Source organism: Salminus brasiliensis, chromosome 2 (assembly GCF_030463535.1).
Source record: "Salminus brasiliensis chromosome 2, fSalBra1.hap2, whole genome shotgun sequence".
In the NCBI taxonomy this organism is placed as follows: Eukaryota; Metazoa; Chordata; class Actinopteri; order Characiformes; family Bryconidae; genus Salminus; species Salminus brasiliensis.
The window spans coordinates 45262628-45277561 of NC_132879.1; the positions used below are offsets into that span (position 1 = coordinate 45262628).

The window sequence follows — 14934 nt, forward strand, 5'->3', positions numbered from 1 at the left end:
TCAAGGTATGTCACTGCCATGTACCGAACTCTCATTAGAGAGTTCAGTTTTGCCATGGTAAACACAGTTTTCCACTCTAAGGCACCTTTAAGTTGTTCGCATATGCAGATTAATGCAGAACAGAGCAAAGCAGACACCCATCTATGGTCTCCAGCAGTCTTCACAGACTTTAAAGGAGTGCTTGATTTTACACAAAGGAGCAGTGTTGTTTCAAGACGGGTTCAGCTATTTTTGGGCCATTATTCTGCTATTTTCAAATGGGAGAGGATCGTGTGGGTGTGATATTAAATATTCACAAGCTCACTTGACTGTTACCAAAACACATGCAGCTTGCTGAACAACAGAGATAATTAGCCAGTTCGAATCGCTGGTGCTAAAAAGATGAGACATGCAGTTGGTTTGATTTGCAAGCAACGTCTTCCAAGCAGGACCAATTAGTACGTGCATCTTTGATATTTTGAACTCATCAGATGACAGGTGGTAGGCTTGTCTGTAACTTAAGGAGCATAAGTCAGGGAGACTGTTTGACTTTCATTGCGCCCCTCACAAGCCTCTCGTTCAGACCATATCTACTTCAGTCCTTGAATATGACAATATGACAAAATCCATGAAAAATCCACCACTTATCATCATCAGATCTCGTCTCATACAGATCGATATAGTCATTGGCCAAAGATTATGGTCGGTTTTAGGGTAAATATAGACGTTAAAATTATTAAAAGGGATAGTATCTTTACTCTGGGCCAGAATTGACAGATCTGTATGAGATCATCGTGACATTGTCATGTAGCCTTGACTTCCAAAAGACCCACCACTGGATTTCTTTTCTGGGTGATGCTCTGCCAAGCCTGGAATGTAGCTGTTCTGCTTACCCTCTGTACATCAAATGCAGGCTCAGTAAGGGAGCAGTGGAGATGCTTCTGTTCATCTGGGGGTTCCCAGAATTCACCTGGGGGTGTTTTCAGCAGTCAAGTCATCAGTAATAAAGGGAATCAGCCAGTTTGCCTGGCAGCTTTACATGCTTACAGCTCCTAACTTTCTGTGTTAATAGCCCACTTGCTAGCAAGAAGACAATATTGGAAGGGAAGGTAGCCTATACAGATGCGACTGCATATCCCTTCCATGCTAATGATAACCACTCATATTCTCTTCCACTCTATATTTCTGTAGGGACAAGCTAACTCAAGCAGATTCTGACATTGTTGTACGGCCCAAGACAGCAAAAAATTGAGCCTATGTTTGATGCTAGCTCTGCTAGCATTGTGACAACGTGTCTCTCTGCTTTAGACTCTATATATTTAATTCTAGCTGTCTCTAGTCCCACAAAACTGTCAACATTTACAGCTGAAAGATAGGTAGCAAAACACTGGGTCTTGTTAGCTGCACGACCATTTAAGGTCTTACTGTGCCTTTAATGAACCAGTGCTGGCGCTGATGCATTTCTGAGCTCCTTCATGGCAGGAGCACTGCTGCATACAAAAAAGACAAATGACACATCACAAGACAATTAGGAGCACCTGTGCATGGTGAAAAAGGTTTTAATGTGCCCGTGCTGTGTCTGTGTGTGTGTGTGTGTGTGGCAGTGTCTGTGCCTCCATGAAGGGCAGGCTAATTTAGGCAGAGGAGGAGCGGAGGGTAGAAGAGTTTCTCCTCCCGGCTGCGTGCTTCACACTGCTAGCCGTGTGCTGAGCCACTGCGGTTCTGGGGGCCTAATTTGATGGACAGATCACAGGAGCATCTCGTGGCAATTAAAAATGCTTGTCTGGTTGCCATGGCGACGGAACTTTGTACCAGGGGACAAGCAGAGGCGGGGAAGTGGTGGTTTTCAGAGCGGGGAGTCAGCTGGAGAAAAAAAAGAAGAGCTGAAGACTGAAGACGTCTGATTATTTTAGAGGGGCATTCATGGGCCTTACATGTAGTTAAAGGGGCCCTTTTAAAAAGACTGCAAATGTTTATTAGCTAATATGTGATAATCATTAACAGTCATCGCCAGTAATGGTCATTTCCTGTGCTGGCTGCACATCAAAGTCTATTCACTCAGTGGCCAGCTTGATTACACCCCTGGGAGTTCCTTCCTTTTGTTGATTAAGCTCCTGTCTTATTATCCTAACTTTTATTATGGTTGTGCATTGCAAAACTATGTAGTTATCTACTTATATTCTTCTTATTGTTGTTATTGTTACTGTTCTGTCCATTTTTGGCCAACTAACTTGCCTTTGGACTCCAACTCCAACATTAAATATAAATGTAAACTCCAGAGTTTTTGGTGTAACTCTGTCTAATTTGGGTTGGATACAGCTTTTGATTGGACATATCAGACATTTTTCCTGAAGTAATACATGAGATGCAAAGACTTCTGGACCCTTCTAATCTCTTCATGATACAAATATGCTAGTAACATCCAACCAGCCACATGGGGTACCACAGCAACCAACTGGGGAGACAACATAGCAAACAACTGGGATTCCCTGGCAACTTCCTAACAGCCACTAAGCAACACAGTAGCAACCACCAGAAATGCTGTAGCAACTACTTATATTTACACCATGGCAATTAACTTGGATACTATAGTAACCACCTAGCAACACCATAGCAATCATCTTGCAACACCCTGGATACTAAATCAACCACCTACCTGAAATACTATAGAAAGCACTATAGTAGATTTCACCTCAATGGGCACATAGGAACAGCCTAGCAGTTGCCTGAAAGTGGGAGCCACTTAAACTGCACACCCATGTTTCTTTGGAAAATGTACTTTTCTAGTTGGTTAATATTACTTTTTCCTGCCCACTGGAGCATGGTGTCATAATCTAGTCCAGGAAAAAAAGTTTTCATTGGAAGATTATAGGAATACAACAGCATTATCTGCAGTTCAGCCATACAGGACCTATATTGATGCTCTTCTCCTCTCTGTACTTGCAGTGCACCTGTATAAATGCGACGCCAGAAGGGAGAGCTGCGGCCTGTGCCTGAAAGCGGACCCCCTGTTCGGCTGTGTATGGTGCAAAGCTGAAAAGAGGTGCACACTCAAGCAGCATTGCCCTTACCCACCAAGCATGTGGCTGGAGCACAATGGCATCAACAGCAAGTGCACACACCCCAGGATCACCAAGGTAAGGATGCGCATATGCCTCTGACCAAAACTCTGGTGGTCAGGAGTCTTTAACTGAATCTTATTGCTGCAGCATTTCAACTAATTAAGCTCACAAATGCATTTTCGGTGATAGGATCACAGTCGGATTCAACGGCATGAAAAGCTAGGTGTAAGCACACCTGTAAAACTAGTCTGCACAGGTTACTCTCAGAGAATTTACATTTTCTGCTAGACTGCTTGTTGTGTTGATTCTTACAGACTGCACCTTTTGTGCCTATACTGACAGGTGACAGGTGACACTGACAGGTAAAGTACAGGTGAATAACACTGATTATCTTGTTAGAATGGTAAAAGTAAGAAGTGTTTAGAGGAAGGACAACCAGTCAACTAGTTAAAGGGTCCAGGCTGTGCAAGAGTGTCCCACCCATACTGTACAGAACTTCATAGTACCTTCAGCTGCTAACGTCTTGGTGCCAGACACGACAGGACCCCTTTAAAGGTCTTTTGGGGACCATGCCTCAGGGGTCAGAGCTGTTTTGCCGGCACAAAGGGGGGCCTACTCAATATTAGCCAGGAGGTTGTGATGTTTTGGCTAGTTGTGTGTTTAATGTCCTTTACCTCAGTCAGGTAGTCTGCAGTGACATCTGTTAGGCCTGGCTTTTTAACACTTTTATTTCTTGTGAGTTTGTTCCAGTTTCTCTGGCTGTTATGTTTTGTCCTGAAGCAAAAGAGTGTTGGAACTTGTTTCTGAGCTTGCTGTGTCAAGAGCAGCTGCTAGTGTTGTTTTCTTTGGCCAGATCTTGGCATGGGTGGTGATATTTGTTTTAGATGATGCCAATATATGTTGTTTCTGTCGTAACTTTTTTTGCAATGTTAATGCCATTTTAGTTCCATAAGGAACCATTTTTATAATAGAGATGTATGTGTGAAGACTATCTTATAGGCTCTTCACACTACCATCATCACACAGTTCTATGATATCCCTTAAAGAACTCTTTGTAGCACCTTTATTAATTGATTTATTTATTTATTTAATATCCATTTTTAAAATGTTGTCCCCTTTTCAACCCGCCGCCAATGTGGCAGTGCCAGGCAGCCAAAACGCTTGGAGGAAAGCGTCGGGTCTGCCAGCATAGCTTAAGAGTGATGAGGGTAAAGAGCACCATCCACCTACCTGGAAAGAGCACGGGCACTTTATTGTGCTTATTGTGCTTATTGTGCTTATTGTGCACGGGCTCTTATTGTGCTTTCTCCGACTACAGCCGCTGATGTCAAAGCAAGGGAATCAAACTCACGACCCCTGGGCCATAGTGCCAGCGCATCAGACCGCCGAGCCACTCAGAGCCCACATCTTTATTTTGTAGAGTGTAGCTAATCACAGCATTTTACTCTCGTTAGTTTTGCTCAGACGTTTCTCAAACCAGGGGAAATTTGGATTAATAAAGCTAAAAAATAGCACTGATGATGGGATGATACACGGCCAATTCCGACTGGCATTGGATTTGATTGAATTGATTAAGCATGTCCTTTTTTGTCTGTTCCCCCTTTTTTAGGACCGTCTGTCTGAGGTCGCCTTGCATTCTAATGTACTTCATTATAGTGACATCTCAGACTGAGAATCTTTAGTTGAAGTAGAAGTGGATGATGATTAAGTGTTTTCCTCCACCAGCCATCAATTAGCTTGTCAAAGTCACAAATCTAATCATCCTCTAATGAAAAGAGACAACTCTCTCCCTCTCCCTCGCTCGCTCTTTCTCTCATTCGGCAGATGCGAACTCTGCGCTTATCATGGGGGGAAAGCGCCATAATGCACTGCGATAGCTGTTAATTGTGTGCATTGTAAAGCTGGAGATTATTCTCGGTGGAGTTTTCATTAGGGTATCGAGTGGGTCTATTATTCCGCGTCCAGCTACTATAAAACTCTGTCTAGAACAAAATCCTGTCTCAAATAATCAAACCTGAGACCACACAAGCAGTATTCAGTGTTTCATCTTCAGCATTTTTCTGTGAGCTTGTAGCAGCCAGACACTCAATACGAAGTCTAAAATGTGTGGAGAAGGCCTTGGAGGAGTGCCAGTTATGGACTGTGAGTAAGATTAGGAAGAGATTACATGCATATGCTTTAGACATACACTTCTACAAGGTCACTCTTGAATGAGAACTACCTGAAGCTCAAAGGGTTCATCTAATATCCTTTCATTATTATAACGATTTCAACCTGGAGGTACCTAGGCGTTTTTTTTTTTCTGCTGAATGTCCTTTTAATTCCCATAGTGTCCTTTCCGATAATTAAACACCCATTCTGCATTAAGTTCTTTTACCGTTTCGTTTAACATTTTAATGGACTTTCTTTGTAAGTTCAAGTTACTGGATCATTTTCATAGAACTGCTTTGTTTTCCTTCCCCTAACAGGCTTGTAGTTGTTCTACTTTACTACATTGTTTCCATGATTACTTAATTAAAAAGGATTAGTCACTTAACAAGAAAATCTATTTTGTTCTATTTACAGTTTAAATTTATTAGCAAACGTTTGGTTGTGGTTTGCTATTCAAATGATTATCAGAGTATCTATGGGTCATTATAAAGTCATTTTCAGCAGTCTGAACATTCTCCACTAGGAAGAAATATTAGCACTCAAGCCACTTTTGTGTTCATCATTGTAGAAGAGGGAACCTACACTAGGATTGTGCTACACATATATGTTTCTAATTACAAATTACATATATGTATGTACTGTTTGCTGTCATACAGTATACATTTACATGGTGTGTATATGAAGTAAAAGTATTCCAGTAATGTTCAGTTAGGCTTTACTGAAGGATCCACTGTAAAACTTCAGCATACAAAGTAAAGGATGCCACTTGACTGTCTGTTTCAAACATGAAATTCTACAAATATCTGAGCTTAGTAAACCCTTTGTAGGAGTAAACAACACTGCTAGCTTAGAACCAACAGAATCGTCTTTGGTACCTTTGGTAGGTCTCCATTTGTCAACCTCTTGAACACAAGAAAATTAAATGCCTCACTTTTATCAGACACCACAGCAGTTACCTCAGATACCCTTACATAGAGCTCTCAGATCACCTCTTTCAGCAGTTCACACACAGCGACCGAGACAGAACCAACAGAATGCTAGCAGTAATTAGCATTAGGTTAGCAGTGGTATTTTACTATAGTGGATAGCGATCTCATCAGAAAACACTGCTGTGTAAAATACACACAACCATTAGAAGTTCGTGAACTGGCTCAAAACAGTGTTAGAGATTTCTCAAAGTGGCATTAAAAATTGCATTAATCTATAAATATATTATTATAGACTATAAATGATTCAGTAACAGCTATAAATTAATTCAGAATCTACTATAATTGATTCAAGATAGACTATAAATGATTCAGTAACAGCTGTAAGTAATTCCGAATCTACTATAATTGATTCAAGATAGACTATAAATGATTCAGTAACAGCTGTAAGTAATTTGGAATCTACTATAATTGATTCAGGATAGACTATAAATGATTTAGTAACAGCTGTAAATAATTTAGATTCTACTATAATTGATTCATGATAGACTATAAATGATTCAGTAACAGCTAGAAGTCATTCAGAATCTACTATAATTGATTCAGGATAGACTATAAATGATTTAGTAACAGCTGTAAATAATTTAGATTCTGCTATAATTGATTCATGATAGACTATAAATGATTCAGTAACAGCTAGAAGTCATTCAGAATCTACTATAATTGATTCAGTATCTGCTATAAATGATTCCATATGTACTGTGGTAGCATATTTAAGATGTTTCACTTCTCAGTTCAAATGATTAGTGGAAACATTCTCTGGCATTGTTTATCATGTGATATTTTGAAGCTTTATTGTAGAGAGTGCTGTTCAAGACACATAGCTGGCCTTACAATGTGATCACTGTGTTAAAAATGAGCACCCAGTGACAGCAGCAGCAGTGCAGTTAGTGATGGCTGTTTCTTTTTGGGATGTAGTATAAAGGCTGTCCAGGATGAGTGATAGACGGCCTGCGATTGGGGAAATAGCACAGCGGTGCGTACACTAGCAGAGAAGCTCTGACCCCTGGGACAGATCAAAGCTCAGCTGATAGAGTGTGATCTGTCTCGTTGACTTTCAAGAATGGAAATTCTTGATAGTAATTTCACTTCCTTTCCAGCCTCATTGTCTCACACACGCAGTGCTTTGGCAAGCATTAGGCTGTCATTTACACCAGTCATAGTTGAGCGCAGAGGGAGCTGTCTAATCTGACTCAGTAGCTGGTGGAGCATTATCACATGACTGCAGTTCATAAAGTGCGTGCTTTGGGAACCAGCAAAAGATAGCATAGGGCTTCAGTCCAGTCCTAGAAGGAATTGGAGCATCAGTTGTCAATTAAGTTCTCAGGATTTCAGGTTTAATGCATCAAGGAGAACTGCTGAGATGTTGCATGCTGTCTTGGAGGTAAGATAAGAAAAGATAAAAGATAAGATGCGCTCAAAAAAGACGGATTGGGCTTCAGTTTCCCACCCAGACAAGCTCATCATGCTATACCAATAAGTGTCCTGCGGTAGGTCTCCATTTGTCAACCTCTACTGCTTTTATCAGTAGACTAATTCATTTGCACAATGCAAAGCAACACCCCAGCAACCCAAGACACCACAGCAGTTACCTCAGATACCCCTATATAGAGCTCTCAGATCACCTCTTTCAGCAGTTCACACTTTGCGGCCAAGCCAGTGCTGAGTGAGTGGCGATTTACCTCCGACCTGAGATTTTTGTCTGCAACCTCTAAAGTCAGATCTAAAATCATGTAATGTGAACCTGGCATTAGCAACCACTTAGCAACACCATAGCAATAGGATCAGTTTAATCTATGTTGTGAGTACACAGCAACAGTCTAGCCACCGTGCAACCGTTCTGCATTTCACTGTCTAGTTCATTTATGTGGTGGTTGATCACTGTTTGCTAAACACTGGTCAAACTCTACCATTCCTCTTATCTTTTGATTCCTTTCAACTTTTATTCTCATCTCAGTTTATGTGCAATACTTTGTGCAGTGGTGTCTGTATTTTCGCCAGTACAGTCTGTTTTTAGAAATGACTGCAGCAGTATTTTTTATTTATATGTATATTTTGTTTGCTATAGGCAAGGCTCAGCTGGCCCTGTAACTCATCATTATTCTTTGTAAGCACATAGGCTTTGTAGCTCTGACAGAGAGAGGTCCAATTATCCTGCTAAAGCGAATAGCTCACACATTTTCACACACATACACACACACACCCTACTGCAGCAGGTGCAGAGAGTGGGTACTGAGTCATCTTCCAATTCCTGTTGGCTTGTACCAACCGTGGTGATCACAGAGGGGGTGGGGAGCACGCGTGCTGTTTTCTGTTTGGATCAGAGCTTTGATGATGCTTGTTTATAGATGTGTAATGCTGGTTTTTGGGCCTTGTCTGCAGATCACCCCCCTGCGAGGGCCGCGGGAGGGGGGCACTCTGGTGACAATCCGGGGGGAGAACCTGGGCCTGGAGTTCCACGAGATCCAGGGCAGCGTAAAAGTGGCAGAAGTGGAGTGTACGCCTGTCCCAGAGGGATACATCCCGGCAGAACAGTGAGTTTCTCCAAACTGAGATATCAATGCAAAGCACACGTCCCATATATATATATATATATATATATATATATATATATATATATATATATATATGTATATCTTGCCCCAACATTCAACCACAGGCTCCTCTTATTAGCTGGCCAGTGTTTCTCAACCTTTCAATCCTGGTTCTTGGTGGAGGCACCCTGCCCTGCATGTTTTAGTGGACTCCCTGCTTTAACAAACCCCCTGCAGTTAGTTATAGCAGGTGGGTTTGCAGCACAGAAAGCACTACAATGTGTAGGGCAGGGTGCTTCCAGGACCAGGGTTGAGTAAACACTGCCCTCGTCTATAAGATAGCAAAGCGTTTTTAGGTAGTTTATAATGCAATTACGAAATGGCAGCTAGTGTGAATGATGAAGGTCAAGTTGAGGTTTGGAAGCCCAGGAGAACTTTCGGACCCTCTTGAACGGTTGTTAGAAAGGCAAACAAAAATCCCTGTTTAACTGCAAACACTCTTCAGGAAGATTTATCAGACTCCGGGTGGTGTTGCACTGTTGACTCTCACAGCCCCCCCAACTGTAATATCATCAAAAACCTGTGGATTGACCTTAAAAGAACAGTGCATTTAAATGGTTCAGGAATCACATACAACTAGAAGCCTTTTGCAGGGAAGAATGAGCAAAGAAACAATCCCTCTCACAAGTCAGAATACCTTTTATTTACTTAATGTTTTATTATAATTCATTCATTTAAAATGTAGCCCAAAAAAAGTTTTGCTGTACTTTATTTAGCCTTAGGTCATATAGCCTTGATTGTCCATGTCTACCTGTTCCTCAGTACAGCATGAGCCCAGACAAACCAGCCAGGCACTGCCTTAATCCCTGTGTGGGCTCTGAGTGGGTGATAGAGATCAGGAGTGGAGGCAGAGAGAAGTATTAAAGCAACTTTTAATCCCAGGTCAGGACAGAGGAGATAATTACGTGTTATTCGGCGAGGATTTGAGGAGCCATGCCGGCTGTTTGAGGGAAGAGAAATTATTATTACATTATTATTACGCTGACCTCAAAAAAAAAAGTAGAAAAGGAAGGAGAAAAAAAACTTTCTCTTTCATTCGCTGTCTCTCTCTACTCCTGCAGTGCCGCCACATGTGTTTTGTCCGAAGCTATGATAAGCCTCTTACAGTATTGTCTGATAAGTTTTGGTTTGTCACAGAATGAGGAGAGATGGATTAGAGACTGCATTAACCTTTTAACTCCCCAGCTTTCCTCTATACATACTGATGGAAGCACAGCAGACATAGCAGAATGTGCTCAAAAGAAGTGCTTTTCAGAGCAAATTGTTGCATTTAACCCTTGGAACCTGCAAGGTATTACTGAGGTTTTGCTTTACATTTGATTCACATTATATACTGCCATTTTCATGCAGATATGGAAGTTCAAAAGTTTGGAATCAGTTTCTGGCTGCATAATGCACAAGTTATGTGGACTTTCACAAGTTTCAGCTCATTAGTAGTAGACACTGTATTAAGAAATGGAGCGTCCATAATAATGAACTGAACTCCAGACCATTCTGAAATGACTGACTGAGCTGGCTAACAATTTATATTTGTATGGTTGTCTAGGAGGGATAAAACTTAGGTTTCAGCTGTTTGGAGGATGTGTGTTCCTGTGTGAAACCGTGTGGGCTGTCAAGTATTCAATGTGTGCACTCATGTTTCAGGATCGTGTGTGAAATGGGTAAAGCGGAGAAGAGCCAGTACGCCGGAAACGTTCAAGTGTGTGTCGGAGAGTGTAAGCCCGAGTTCATGGCCAAGTCATCAAAGTACTACTACTTTGTGGTGAGTTAAGCTTCTAATATGGTGATTTACACCCAGTCAGGCGAGACCAAGAGACTGCCGGGCACTTCCTAATCATGGCCGTGTAATTAAACGCTTTTGCCAATACTGGGTTAAGTGCTCTTGGATTTACTGTGCACCAACCTAATAAAGGGCTAAGACTTCGGCCGTACGGTCGTCCTTATGCGCAAGTCATAATGTTATCACAGAGAGAGATCGGGTTGGTGATTATGAATGTGGGAGCGCACGCGGTGAGGCTGGCCGTAAAACCTTGCTCTTTCCTCAAGCCAATGGAAAACACTTAAATCAGAGGAACGTGGACAGGGCTATTGATTTGCGGTGTAATCGTCCCCATTAGCCTCATATAATGTGCCCCGTTATCTGTTTTATGCATACGTTAATGGCTTCTGTCGCTCTTATACGATATCGTAATTGGATTATAAGATCTGAGGTGAAGGAGGAGATTAAAAAAATATATATGAGGAAGAAGGAAATTATTGCGTGATGGAGAGAATGAGAAAGAAACAAGGATGAAAAGCTTACAAGGGTTTTTGCCTTACCTCTGTTAGCATGCAGTAAGTGCCTGTATTAGATAATTTCAGTTGACCTCCACCCTTCGCAGGTCCCCAAACTGATGGCCCTAAAGCCCAGCCGGGGGCCAGTGTCTGGGGGCACTATCGTCAACATCACGGGCAGCAACCTAGACGCCGGAAGCAACGTGTCCATCATGTTCAAGGACCAGAAGTGTACCTATCACAGGTAATGTCCAACTGCTAAGACCAGGAGTGTCCAATTGTGGTTTGAGAGGGCTGGAGTCCAGCACAGGGATTGGATGATTTTTCTGCTCACACTATAAAAGGCCTCAAATTTGGCAAGATTTGCCTTGCAGTACTATCATCCATAGTGCAGGCTAGAAAAAGTAAGTGACTTGAAATTAACATTTAGCAACCTATACATCCCCCTTTAGCAGCTATCACTTCCAACAAACCTGCAGTTTTCTGAAGTAGCTGCAAATATGATTCACACAACGTTAAGGAGGAGTTTTGGACAATTGTGACTAATTGACCAGACCAAGTATTACTAAGAACCAGTGCGGAAATTCAGGAAAGTTGTGCTGGATATCTGTTTATTGATAATAATGTAAGTAGTGGTTTTACTAAGTTTATTAAAGGAAATCTCAACAGGGAATTTACCAAACTCTGGACACCAGAGCTGGACACCCTTGACCAACACTCCAGCTCAACTACATCATTCTACAGTGGGGAGAAGGAGGGGTCAGTGGGCAATAGTGTCGTAAAACAGCAAGGACGGTTCGATCAATTTTGACATTAAGACCAGGGCAAGTGCTTGATCCCTAATCAATAATGTCAATAGCAATCACACCATGTTTCTGCTACGACTGCAAACGTGCCATTCCACAGCAAAAACAAAAAATGAATTTAGCTCCTTGGCGGTTTGCACTGATGTCTCTGTCTTTCAGCACTTTTTCCCTACACAATTTGCTTAACAATGCATGGCAACATGGCAGCGATTCAAGTCTAATTGTTGGTAGTCTTCAAAATTCTTTTTTCTGTGGTGAAATGAACTTGGAGGTCACCATTTGCAGCATGTTATGAATTCATTTTTCTCTTCAGCAGAAGCTTCAAAATACAAAGCCGTACGAGCCTCTTGAATTGCCAGCAACAGCCGCACTAAACATAGTCATTACAAGTGACAAAGGGACATGTCTTACTTATTATAATGCACTCCGTAGACAGAGTGAATGACATAATGTGTGTGTGTTTGATCACTCAGGAGAGGGGGTCAGTGGATCACGTGCCATTCCCACGCGTCCACGCAAGGCTACGGCAACGTGACCGTGTCTGTGTTTGTGGACAAGGCCCACATCCAGAAGGACCTCAGGTTTGAGTATGTGGAAGACCCCACTATAACCAAACTGGAACCGGAATGGAGCATTTTCAGGTATGTCGACCTCATAGAGAGTGATCAAACACAGATTCAATGCACAATGCAAAAGATGAAAATAGTGTGCAAAGGTATAGCCCTCTTTACCTTCATTGGATCTGCTGGATGATGTGCTAATCTTTTGACCAACTGTCTTGATATCTGCTTGGTCAGACAACATAGGGCACTGTAGATGTAGTGTTGGCTGGACATCGCATTTACAGGATGCAGACATGCTGACTTAAAATAATAAAGTATAGATTATGGATCGTTTTTGGAGTTAGCTCAAATTAGCTTAGATAAAAGTTCCCCTCACTGCACTTTAGTCAACAATACATTTTAGAGAGAGACTGTGCCACTCTTGATCTGTGAACCCATGTACATATCTGTGTCCAAGAAACGTAGAATCCAGAACGGTAAATTTACTCAGAACTGGGTTTTTATGTAGTGTATTTAACAGCTCCAGGGTGGCACAACAGTCTAACTGCTTGCTTATTACGTGTAAGGGGAACATAAGTTCCCAAATTCCAAAGCTCAAAGCTACATTGTTAAAAGCCTCTCAAACTGGGGACAGAAAGTTTGGGCCTACAAATAAACTGGAAACAAATAAGCAATTTAAACTGCAGCTCATTTTGTAAAGTTATCAATGCTGACCAAACTAAGATGCAGAAGTAAAAAAAAAAACGTGTATTGGGAGAGTTAACTTAGAAAACGGTCTGTAATCAGTTATTTTATCATTTTAAGTTGGCCTGCTTTTACATTTTTACGGTGTGTTGTTACAGTTATAGTTATTGGACAACACTGTACTAAAGAACAGCCTTCATTTGGCTGCATGATACCTACATAAATCTTTCATGACAACTGACATAAATCTATAGACTTCACTTCAGCAAGTCTTATGACAACTGATGCTGCATGGAACAAGCCATTGTGGAATATGTTTTGTAAGTTTATTTCAGCTGTCATGAAAGTCCTATGTAGGTCTCTTGTAACCTTATGCTTTCAGTGTTAAATGTTACCACAGATTGTATAGTTGAGTGTCAGTCCATTCAACAAGAAGTGAATTTCACTAGAAAATGCATGCCCTTGTTTTACAGTGGGAACACACCCGTGACAGTGACTGGCACCAACCTGGACATCATTCAGAACCCACAAATCAGAGCCAAGTACAACAACCAGGAGACGACCAACGTGAGTTCAAGCACTGTTTAACCCTGCAAGGTCGATGCGTGTTCCCCTTTCACCAGCACAGGAGTCAGTGAACCATGGGGACCATTAGCAGGTCATTTCATTGGCTCTGCAGCTTCTGATGCAGGGAACGCACCGCTGGCTCCAACAATGTAGCAGTAGGAGAGAGGGAGAGAGGGAAAGAAAATGCGCACAAGAGAGAAAGAGAGGATGAAAGACAAGAAGAAAGAGAGAAACAGAGAGAGCGAGAGGACTGGACCCAGCAACGGGGTCAACAATGCCCCCCTTTGCTTTGTGAAGAAGGGAGGAAATCGCCGTAGCACTGGAGACAGGGGTATTGCATTACTCTCTTAAAGAATGGGCCCATAGATCCGTGGGAGGCTTGCATTCACCGAGACCTGATTGAAAGTCTGCAGAGACAAAAGAGCGAAATGTTATCTGGCTGCCGTATCTCTCACACGAGCCCATACGGCATCTGTAGCTGAGATATGATAAGGCCTTGGCACGCCGCTCCTTAAAACGAGAGCAGAGGGGGAAAAAAAGTTCCCCCTTCAAAGCCTGTGAATATGGCACTCTTGTTCTCTTTTGGACATAATAGCATCTCTCATAACCAGTTTGGAAAGAGCTTGACCGATTTGAAATGCTCTGTGAAATGGCGCCCCCTTTCTGCAAGCCGTGGAAGACACTTCCAGCATTTTCTCTCTGACGGCTCTCATCCTTTTTGTATGAGGGAGCAGCAGAGAGCCTGTAGTGTCTCTCAGGATTTGTCAGTCTGACTGCTCAGGCTTTGTGAAGAAACCAATTAAAATGGCCAGGAGGCTCTGAAGGGAAGTTTCTGAATGCTGAAATGTCCGCCTGGGTGTTTTACCAGCAGCACAAAGCTGCGTGATGGAATTTATGAGCCTCAGCAAACATTTATTCATACGTGCTGTAAAAAGTAGGGCTCACACATATACACACACACATTTGACTGATGCCAGACAGCAGCAACCTGAAAGTGGCAGTTTTGCTGGCCTGCTCCTTTAACACAGGGGAGGAAAGGAAGCAGAAACCAATGAATGAAAGGAGAGGAAGGGAGAGAGGTGACAGTCTTGAGTGTTTCCCAGGGAAGCGAAGGTGAGCTCAGTTAGTTATGTGGCGGTGAGTCATCAACATCACAGCACACATCAAAGGCTTGGTGTGCTGAGAGCAGCCATTTTAAAACTGCCAATGATTTAGCGCTCCTTTGAGGGGAAGGCTTGGATGTGTGTGTGTGTGTGTGTGTGTGTGTG

General features: G+C 42.2%; 1 protein-coding gene across 1 annotated transcript in view; it reads left to right on the top strand.

Moving 5' to 3' along the window:
• The window catches only part of plxna4 (plexin A4), a 317535-nt gene that overhangs the window by 246187 nt on the left and 56414 nt on the right, over positions 1 to 14934 (top strand). Inside the window, exons 12-17 of the mRNA XM_072672908.1 lie at positions 2926 to 3116; positions 8561 to 8712; positions 10417 to 10534; positions 11154 to 11290; positions 12326 to 12493; positions 13573 to 13666. Of these exons, the coding sequence (XP_072529009.1) occupies positions 2926 to 3116; positions 8561 to 8712; positions 10417 to 10534; positions 11154 to 11290; positions 12326 to 12493; positions 13573 to 13666 (860 nt within the window). The remainder of the gene's footprint in view (positions 1 to 2925; positions 3117 to 8560; positions 8713 to 10416; positions 10535 to 11153; positions 11291 to 12325; positions 12494 to 13572; positions 13667 to 14934) is intronic.